The following is an 11,101-nucleotide window of genomic DNA, read 5'->3' as shown; positions in this document are numbered from 1 at the left end:
CAAATCACTTAGTATTTTTTTAAACAGGCAACAAAGAGTAATTGTTTGCAAATGCATAAAATCATTTCATGATTTTTATTGAAAAATAGTTAAATTAAACATATTTTTAGTTTTTTTTAAAAAAAAATAGAAAATAAGTACTCAAAGTAAACTTATTTTCAAGCTTTAAAATTTTAAAATGAAAACTATTTTAAAAAATGGAAATATAAGATGAAATTTTTTCTTTCAAACAGCATACACTGCATAGATATGGACTGCCGTTGAAAAGTTTAGAAATATGGATTTTGATCCACATTTAAAGAAGATAAAAAAAATGAAATGGTATATTTATGGATACGATAGAGAATGGATCTATTGTGGTTAGATATATGGCTTAAGGTTAAGATTAGTCAATAAAAGTTTTAATGTTCCAAATATTGTTCTAATCCACCGTAGAGGATTTGCACTTGTTAAAATTGTGAATTTCAACATTTTTTTAAAGGAATGGTGATGATTTTTAATTGTCATTATATTTTGGTCCCTTAACTTAATTATGTATTGTCATATTGATTCTTAAAAACACTTTCAATTTTTTAATAAGTTAACTTTTTAACTTTTTGTTAATTTTTCAGTTAGTTTGGTCAAACATAACCTAATTTTTATGTTATATGTAAATTATTAACATAGACATTATCATATTTATTCACTGTTATTTTTTATCCCTCAAGTTTTTTTCCTCTTTCTTACCAAATTTGTCACTTAAATTGTAATATAAATATAAGTGATTATATATCGATTAATTTAATGACATTGTTAACAAGATTCTAAACCAGAACTTCTACCCACATAAGTTACTATATTATATGCTATTAATTTGTTAGAATGTTAGATTAATTAATAATTATTCTATTTTATGAAATAATACGAATCATAGTAAAAAATAGAAAAACTTAAAAATCACAAAAGAGAAATAAACTAGGTGTTAGAATCATTTTCTTATATTTTTATTTTAAGATGAGAAAGGTATACGTGAAAGAAATGACATATATGATCTATGTAATTAATTAACACACAATTATCAGCTAAAGTGAAATTACAAAATATACGAGAAAATATGATTTAGTGACTAAAATAACAATAAATTATTAAATTCATATACTAAATAAAAAAATTAATAATTTTTAAAATTAAAAAATTAGTTCATTGATAATATATGGATAGATTAGTTCATCAAGAATATGTTAGCAATTGGATCCAAATGTGTCACATAGGCACCTGCGCTCAATAAATTAATCTTTACAATACCATGTATATTAATTAAATTCAATTATTCTGCGAATATAAAATATATAAAATATTTCCAAATTCCAACACATAAATCATTTTCAATTTAATCTCTAAAGTAATGAAATTGAAAACAATTTTACCTTTGTGAGCGGTTTTTTCCCGTATAAAAAAACACATCGTTTAACTTAAATACTAACATTATCAAAACGAGTCCAAAGTTCACATAGGCGTACTAAGAAGTGTGCATCGTGAATGATATTTTCGTAGAGACGGAGCATGTTGGTTTCCCAGTGTGAGTTTGGTGTGTTCGGCGAAGGAATCAGCTACGTAGTTACAGTATGACCTCCTCTCTCGTAAGTCCTTAACGTCGTACTACTGTTTCTCAATTTGTTGAGATGGGAATTGTTGGCTTTGAAATTAATGCGAATTCTGCTTCTGCTTCTGCTTTGCATTATTATGGTGCTAATTCGTTCTCTTCCCACACGGTTCCTTTTTCTCTGAGACCCTTTTTCGGGAATGCTCTGAACGTGAACACGAGGGTTGCAGGGAAGATTCGGGCCTCTCATGCTAGAAAGCCCAAATTCGGAGCAGTTATTGTTGCTTCACTGAGTGGTGGCTCTAATAATGCTGGGTTGATTAGTGACGCTGTTCTTCCCAAAGACTCAGAATTTAAGCCATCCTTCGACGAATATTTGAAGGCCATGTCTGTCAGAACTGTAAGGGTCAAGAAGCGTGCTGCCACTACTCAAAAACACAAGAAGACGGAAAACGGTGATAATAATAAAATTGATAGAGAAGATGAAGTTGGTGTGTACAAAGAAGGTTGCTCCACCAGAAGTAATAATAATGGTAAGGTCAGAAGAACAGCAACTAAAGGATTCACAAGTGAAAATGATGGCAACCTTGATGATGTAAAGGCAAAGCAGAAGAAAAGTGGAGCAAATGTAAGACAAAATGGGCCGTTGAAACGCCGAAGTCGGAGTTTAGAGCCAGAATCATATGATGGCAGTGAGATTGGCAAAAGTGGAAGTGGAAGGATGAGCAAGAGCATAGTTAGGTCTAGTTTGAATGGTAGCCATGGGAGTGTCAGAGAGAGAGGAGTGACTCATGATTTGTATTCTTCAAAGATGTTGGGAGAAAAGATTGTTAGTAACAGACAAAGGGATTACAATACACAGGGTAAACCCCCCCCTGGTGGAAATAAAATTGTTGCTAGGCAACAACAAGTTCAGGATAGAGGGCTTGATAGAAAAAGACATACTGAAAATGGAAGTTTGGCTTATAGAAATGGAAGCCGTAAGCGTTTCATTGATAGGGGTTATGATTCTGACAATTTGGAGGTCGAACGAGCAGCATTTGAGAATCTTGAGGACCCAAACAATGTTATCAGAAAGTCACAGTTTTCACATAAGGAAATGGAGGAGAAAATCCAAAAGCTAGCCAATTCGTATGTAGTCTTCTATTATTTCTTTCATGCTTTTGGGATACCTGAAAATAAATAGACTAAATAATATGCTCAGGATTTAAGTATATGCATAAACTTTGGTGCTAATTTTTTTTCATTAACAAATTTTAGTAAATTGGTGCCCAAAGGGACAATTGAAGCAATGTACAGAGGAAGCTTAATACCTAAACTTGCATGTGATATTTGAGCCAGGTCTATGATTGTTTGGCTTGACATTGTAGATGTAAGTTTATTTGTCAAAGATTTTTCTCACATTGAACATTTTGCACTTTGGTGGCTTTCCATTTAAATCAGAATTGAATCAGTGTGCCACAAGTAAGTGTAGGAAGAGTAGAGTTAAGGACTTAGTCATTAAAGGAACACTTTGCCTCAGCTGCATGCTTAACATCAAATAACTTTGGCTTTGGATGTTCCTTTGTTCCTCTCAAAGTTGGTAAACTGAGGATTTATAATCCATGGTTGTGGTTTGGAGTTGCATCGTGCATAATTTGCTGCTTTGCACCTTGTTCTGAGTAAGTGTTTGGTTATTGCATAGATTCTTTTATTTATGCCTTATGTCAGCCAATAATTCATGAGCTGGTGAAATGGCACTTAACTCCCATGCAATCTCTAAATGGCAGGCCCCTAATGTCTGGTGATTTTGCTCAAGTGCATTTCTTTATACTATAATTCTTTGTATGGGAGATTAGTGTGATTCTTGACCTTTCATTTTCTCCTATTATTTGGATTCACAAGAGTCTTGTGAATCTTGTATTAAAGCATTGTTTGTCTCTGCATTTGGGTGTGTAAATCACTGTTGGCCCCAAAGAAAAATGGGGAAAAAAAGTACATGAAAGGAGTTATATATTTCATGCAGGAAAAAAACATCATACTCAGCTTCTTGACAGGCTCCTAAAATTTATGATGCAAGCAATGATACAAATAAACATCTCAATTGCCATGGGAATATTTAAAGTTTTAAATATTAAATTCGTAGTAAGGATGGGCTCCTGGAGTTTTTTTTTTCAGTGTCTATAGATGGATTGCTTCCTTCTTTAATTTCTTTAACCTATGTTGGTATGATTGAATAGATATCACAGATATGTTGCAGGTAAATGTTGCTTCAAGTGGCAAAGCATCATTTTTCTTTCTTTTTTGCTTTAAGTTGATAATCCAATGGCTATTCTCAATGTGTAATTTTATGATCTTTTTATTAGTTTATTCATGTTAAAGTGTTTCTTTCCTGTCTACCATTTTCTCAAACAGGTTAAATGGTGCAGATATCAATTTACCTGAATGGATGTTTTCTAAGATGATCAGAAGTGCAAGGCTTAAATTTAATGACTATGCCATAACAAGGATTATCATAATCTTGGGAAAACTAGGAAACTGGCGGCGAGTGATACAAGTGATTGAATGGCTTCAAAAGCGTGAACGTTTCAAGTCCCATAAACTAAGGTAATTCAGTGGCCCGTGGTACCTAGTCACATGTGTGGATATCTTAGAAAATGATTTTAAGTAACCCAACCATTGAAATATGTTTCTTTCATGCCAAATTATACAATTTTAAAAAAACCTAGACATATAAAATATGTGTGTATTTGTTTATTTAAAAACTATATTATACTTTGATTTTGATGCCCATTGGAGTAGAAAACTTTAATTTTGTAATAACGTACTTTCAATCTAGTAGTAGATTCCATAACTTTTATCCTATAAATGTTATTCATTGGTGTAAGATTGATTTTCAGAAACACACACAGAGGAACCTGACATATAAAGTTCTGTTCTATCTTTGGTTAGTCAATGTTAATGTGCCAGTCTTTGACATTAGGCATATATATACCGCTGCTCTTGATGCACTTGGAAAGTCGAGGAGACCTGTAGAGGCACTAAATATATTTCATGCAATGCAGGTAATGCATGTAATCCATGCAATATGCTCATTTTTACTGAAATATATTAATTAACATCATGTGTAAATAACTAAATATGGGAAACTTCTCTAACACTCTTTCCTTTTCTTCCAGCAACAAATGTCCTCATATCCTGATTTAGTAGCTTATCATAGTATTGCTGTGACTCTTGGGCAAGCAGGGCACATGAAGGAACTTTTTGATGTGATTGATATTATGCGATCACCACCCAAGAAGAAGTTCAAAACAGGGATATTTGAGAACTGGGACCCAAGGCTGGAACCGGATATTGTAGTCTATCATGCTGTAAGTTGTTTAAAGAAGAACTTAGTTTTAAGAGCTTGATGCAATAGTTGTTCTACTCCATATATTTGGAGGCCACGTCTAAATTGAAATGTATGGTTTTGGGATCAGACATATCATTTTGAATATGCAAGTTAAATTCCAAAAAATCCTTATGGTTTAATTTATTTGTGGTAATGTGATAGTTTCTATAGTTAAAGATAGAATATATATTTTCACACTTGAAAACACTTGTAAAAACCAATTTTATGCAACTAATTCTTTATTGGTCTTGAAAATAATAGTTTTAATGACCAATTAAAGTACTTTGTCTTTGTCCAACAGTTGTTTTTTTCTTGTACAAATTTGGTTTTTTTCATTTTATCTTTTTGGTTGCGATAAGAAGGTTTTCATGATCCATCGTCTTCCTATGGTTGTTTTGCCAAATGAATTTTGCTATTCAAAGTTGCATAGGTGTTCAATTACTTCCTTGAATGAATGATTATGATAAAAAGGCCTCATGCTTGCATATTTTGTATTTATAACTTAAGTTGTTTTGTGGAGCATTTATCTGTCCTTATCTACACCATTGTGACTGGGTTTCTTATAGTCCATATTCTCTACTTTAATGTTTTAGTTGAAAATAGCTTTTTTTTTAATAACTTTCACAGTTTTCCAATTTGATAATTTAGGCATGATTTTGTATTTGTATATTAATTAATTGGGCATGCAGGTCCTTAATGCTTGTGTTAGGCGGAAACAATGGGAAGGAGCCTTTTGGGTTTTGCAGCAGTTAAAGAAGCAAGGACAGCCGCCTTCTGCCACAACTTACGGCCTAGTTATGGAGGTAGTAGTTGCCCCTAGTTTTTATTTATTATTATTATTTATAAAACATTTGAATCTTTTACATGCTTCTTGGTAAATAGCAAATATTTTTAATCAAGCTGGGAAGTAAAATTGGGTAGTTTTGTTTTCTTTTTCTTTTTTTAAACTTAATAATTTTGAGATTCTATTAAAACTTAGAAGCAAAATACAATGATGTTGGATTAGGATATATCTACTAGAACAGAAGATCATACAAAACACAGAAGAGAACATAATAAACAACAAAAAATAATACATCAACTCAAAAGAGTAGCCCACTTGTTCATTCACACATGGAGTTGTATTTAATTTAATAATTTTACTAAGTGTTGTGTGGCTAGAAGCAATGTGATAATTTAAATTTTGCTTCAACAGAAAAGAATAACATATTTCATTAAATTTGAGAACTTTACAAGATTTAGGACAGGGTTCCTGCTCCTAGTTGAGTTGAATTATACTGCAATTGGGAAACTTTGATTCCATGGAAACTACAACTATGGAAACAATTATGTATATATGAATGTTGGCTTGCACATAATTCATGAATTTGTGTAATGCTTGAACAGGTGATGCTTTCATGTGGCAAGTATAACTTGGTTCATGAATTTTTCAGAAAACTTCAGAAGTCTTTCAGTCCCAATTCATTGACATATAGAGGTATTCTCATTTATTTCATATCTATGCCAATCACTTAACTTCTTTATAATCTTGACCTTCCTTTTATATGCAGTTCTTGTAAATACACTTTGGCAAGAGGGAAAACCTGATGAGGCTATACTGGCTGTCCAAGAAATGGAAAGACGTGGAATTGTAGGTTCTGCTTCTCTTTATTATGATCTAGCTCGATGCCTCAGTGCAGCAGGAAGAAGTCATGAGGCACTAAAGCAGGTGCTTTTTTGTTATTCCTATTTTCTCTCACTGTTACCTTTTCAATAGGGTAGTCGTGGTGATGCCATTTTGTTTGTCCTGAAAAGCTTAAATGCATTAATAAGTTGATGATGTATTGTTAATTTGTAAGATTTTGGCCAAGTAACACACAACTTTTACCTAAGAGCCAGAGCTTATAAGGTCTCAAAAGAAGAAAGAATTTTCAAAAGGTAACTTAGCTGTGAACCGATAAAACAAGCAATTTAAATTGAACTCTTGATCTTTTCCAAACTTTTCCCTTTTTATCGAAAGCATGTTTATTTTTCAAGTTGACCATAAAGTACACACATCACCAATTCACTACATTAGTCTTCCCGAAATTTTGATTACTAAATTAGTCCCTCAAAGATTTAAAATGTCACCACATCAATCTTTCAAAATTTTCATTACCAAATTAGTTCCTCGAAGTTCTAAAATGTCACTAAATTTTCATCCTTATGGACGACTAAAGTGATAACATAAAAAGATTAATTTATTGACACGAAAGGTTTAAAGGATTGGAGTTAGTTTGGTGGCAAAAATTTTGGAAGACTAATGTGGTAATGTTTTAGATTGAGAGACTAATTTGGTGACCAAAGTTTTTGGAGGATTAATGGGTTGATGCATATAAGTAGAACTTTATAGGACCGACTTGAAGGTTTACTCTTCATTTTTCTCAAGCTCTATAACCTAAAGTCCACTTAATGCAAGTGAGAATAACCCTAGCACACTCAAAATTCTCCTGACTTCCAAGTTCCAACAGTTCATAGATCCCTCACACGTGAAGGCATCAGCTAGGTCGCATCTTACAAAGTCAATGCCAAACAGAACAGAACAGCTGCTAACTGACAATGCAATAGTTGTTCAACTGTCTCACCATCCATCATACCATACCATACCATACATCAACGAATTATAATGATATTACACTCCCTTGAATTCGGCTGTGAAAATGTTCCATAAAGGACTTGTCCAAACCCAATAAATGACTAAAAAATAGAAATCAATAACCTTTTGGAAGGCTTGCATGTGAGTTAGTTTAATAGAAGTTTAATTTCATGGGATTTTGTATAAATAACAGTTTTATCAGTTGTCTCCAATGGGATAGCTCTCAAGCTCAAAGGTAGTGGAAAAAGTGGAATCATAATTCATGAATCAATGTGTGGTAATTTGGATTTGGAGAGAATAGAAAGGAAATTGATTTATCTAGACTACAGATGCAGTAGTCCAAACACACAATTGATAATAAAAGGAAAATTATGACAAAATTTTATGAGTAGCGCAGAGAATCTCCAATATCTATTATGCAATGGTTGGTTTGAAAACTAGCAATTGATGGAATACAACATTGGCTGAACTGTGTCACACTCCCACTTACTAAGTAATTGTAAGGGCATTATATACATCCATAGCATTTGTCCAACTCTTCCACCGTGCTTAATTGCTTATGTAAATTAACACACTCCAAACAGCAGGAATAATCATTGTCATGGCCGCAATATTTGCACTTCAGAGAAGTCTAAACTAGATTATCATCGCTTCAATTGACATAAATTGATTGGATTAGTGTTGACTGTTAATTCTTTGTTGAATAAATTCTTTTGGTTCAAAGTGCCCTGGTTATTATGAAAATAAGTTATAGTGTAGAAGGGTATTTATACACTTTTATAAGGCTTGATCACCAAAGGTATCGTTCATCTTTTTGACAGATAGACAAGATATGTAAAGTTGCAAATAAACCACTGGTAGTGACCTACACTGGCTTGATGCAAGCAAGTCTAGACGCTGGAAACATTCAAGATGGGGCTTATATTTTTGAGAAAATGAAGGAAATTTGTGCTCCAAATCTGGTTACTTGTAACATAATTCTGAAAGCTTACTTGGAACATGGCATGTTTCAAGAAGCTAAAGTGTTGTTTGAGCAGATGTCAGAAAATGCAAATCGTCTGAGGGGAAATACTGATTACAAAATGCTGGTGGTACCAGATACATACTCATTCAACACCATGCTAGATGCATGTGTTGCAGAGAAGAGATGGGATTATTTTGATCATGTGTATCAAAGGATGCTGTACCATGGTTATCACTTCAATCCAAAACGTCATCTTCGAATGATATTGGAGGCTTCAAAAGCTGGAAAGGTAACCTTCCTATCCTATTCCTTTTGTACATATTCATTTGTTTATGAATGATCCTTTTGGTGATCATGTGAAGAGCATTTTACTTTTTGCATGTGATGATTTAGGAGATATGCATAGTAAAAAAATAAAATGGACTTCACGTTTTCTTGCTTTCCTCTTCAAAATTTGTGTCTCGATGTTAATTTGAATGGGGTGAACTACAGGAGTCTAAACAAAATAACTATATATTTAATTTAGAGATGTAGCGAATAACCGTAATGTTTTGTGAGATTTCCCTATTCACGTACAAGTTTGAGCTGCTGCTCTTATATTAGTATGGGCATGTCATTTTTGGTTCAAAATCTCTTTTTGCATTCATGTACCAAAATACCTATTGACACCTTATAGTTGAATTTTCTATAGTATGTACGTTTGTTTTGATATTGTTCTGATGTGTGCTGCTATCATAAAATCTTAGTTCTAGGTCTAGCTTTTTCCTTGTTGATACAAACTATATGCGGAGAAATGTTATCTTTATTATGAAATCTGAGATCATGTCGTTAACTTATGGAACTTATATTTTAGGAACGGCCTTTGGAGATAACATGGAAGCACTTAACCGATACAGATCGTATTCCACCTGCTCCTCTGATCAAGGAGAGGTTCTGTGCAAAGCTTGAGAAAGATGACTATGTTGCTGCTCTCACATGTATCATCAACAATCCCCCTAAAGACTTGCAGCCATTTTCCAAATCGTCTTGGTTGAAACTATTCAAAGAAAATTCTCAGCGATTTCAGAAGGATACGATTGTTGGACTAATGAACGAGGCCAGCAATATAGTTTCCAATAATAGTTTTCCAAATCCAACACTTGAGTATTTAATTCAATCATGCAAAGAATTTCTTTTTGCTACTGTCCTCAGTACAGCTGACATGGATTCAGTAAAAATGTAGTGGTGGTAGAGTAAGCTGGTAGTAGCCAAATCTGTATCCAAATCTTTGTAATATATTCTCAATCAGAATCAAATGGAAGCCTTATATTATAAAGGGGTTCTACTTCCATGCAAGTTCCACAGGAAACAGTCCCAAATAGATTTTTTTTATCCTTAGGAAATGCACACAGTATCATCAGAGAATTTATAACATTCACATATCTTGATTAACCAATGGAGTTAGATCCCCTCAGTAATACTCCCAAACAGATGGATGATAGATAATAATATGTTATTTTTTATCAGTTAATAAAAAATATTTTCAAGATCCCCCTCCCTCTCTTCCTTTTCACGCAATGCCTTTAGAAGGAAATCTTCATTACTTGTGTATATACCAATAAAATAGATTTGTTAAATTTAAAAAAATTATTGAGAAAATGACCTTGAAGTTCAGGTTAGAAATGATTGATTACCAGAGGAGATAATAGTTATCTTAGCTACCAAATATACCCTAATATTTTTACTGTATATCTCAGTTTGATATTTTGAAAATGACATATTTTGCTAAAAAAGAATGACATATTATTCCATTTAATATCTTTAAAAAAATTGAAACTAAATCCTGCCTAAAACAAATTTGTTTTCCTTTTTTTAGGCATTTGTTTTAGGATATCTAATTCTATTTTTGAGAATCATTTTTCCAAAAATATAATGATAGAATTGACATTCCTATATAAGTAAATATTTTTAAAAAGTTATGTTTAATTAATAATTAAAATTTACTATTGAGTTTTTGATATTCTCAAAGATAATCAAAACATTTATTTGGTCCACATTATATTTTCACATAAATATATGATACAATTATCAAAATATCCTTATTCTATGAAAGATATATTTTTTTTTACTGTGATTATTTTTTTATAAATATATTTTGTAGCCTACCTGATATATGGAGATACTATAACAATATTTAATTTTTACATAACCTTTGCTAATAGAATGATTAGTCTATAGTAACGGTTATTTGTGTGTATAAATTATTTTAAAAAATAAATTTATGAAAATGAATTAATGATACACAAATTACCATTTATTTTAAACATCCTATTAATACATCTTATTTTTTTCATCTTTTTTCTTATTTCCTTATAAATCCTATCATATCTATTATTTTTTTCTTTTTTTTTTACTCTCTTTTCAGGTGTTAGCACATTGAGTGTCTATCAGACATTTTTTATTATATTTATCTATTATCATTGTAGATGAATTCATTATAATTGTCTAATTGGATATAATAATAAATATTATTTAATAAGGAAATTCAACTTTTTCATTTTTTCCCCTATATATTATTTTATTTTAGGCATA

At 31.9% G+C, this 11,101-nt stretch overlaps 1 protein-coding gene across 1 annotated transcript; it reads left to right on the top strand.

The window, feature by feature from the left end:
* The first annotated feature begins 1,460 nt into the window (after window positions 1-1,460).
* On the top strand, window positions 1,461-9,858 carry LOC100787028 (pentatricopeptide repeat-containing protein At1g30610, chloroplastic). Its single transcript, XM_003538952.5, has 9 exons — window positions 1,461-2,713; window positions 3,977-4,168; window positions 4,545-4,626; window positions 4,741-4,932; window positions 5,642-5,755; window positions 6,339-6,429; window positions 6,503-6,660; window positions 8,388-8,819; window positions 9,384-9,858. Exons 1-9 carry the CDS (start codon window positions 1,662-1,664, stop codon window positions 9,750-9,752), a joined length of 2,682 nt encoding a protein of 893 aa, XP_003539000.1. The 5' UTR covers window positions 1,461-1,661; the 3' UTR covers window positions 9,753-9,858.
* Window positions 9,859-11,101: the final 1,243 nt, after the last annotated feature.

Source organism: Glycine max, chromosome 11, assembly GCF_000004515.6.
Source record: "Glycine max cultivar Williams 82 chromosome 11, Glycine_max_v4.0, whole genome shotgun sequence".
NCBI classification, from domain to species: Eukaryota; Viridiplantae; Streptophyta; class Magnoliopsida; order Fabales; family Fabaceae; genus Glycine; species Glycine max.
This window is presented reverse-complemented; position numbering and strand designations above follow the sequence as displayed.

What these genes read in the sequence shown, in the direction of transcription:
- LOC100787028 (XM_003538952.5), top strand. Translation starts at nt 1,662, where the DNA reads ATGGGAATTGTTGGCTTTGAAATTAATGCGAATTCTGCTTCTGCTTCT. An exon ending in ATATTGTAGTCTATCATGCT is followed by an intron (nt 4,933 to 5,641) that starts GTAAGTTGTTTA and finishes TTGGGCATGCAG; the next exon opens with GTCCTTAATGCTTGTGTTAG. An exon ending in CAATTCATTGACATATAGAG is followed by an intron (nt 6,430 to 6,502) that starts GTATTCTCATTT and finishes TTTTATATGCAG; the next exon opens with TTCTTGTAAATACACTTTGG.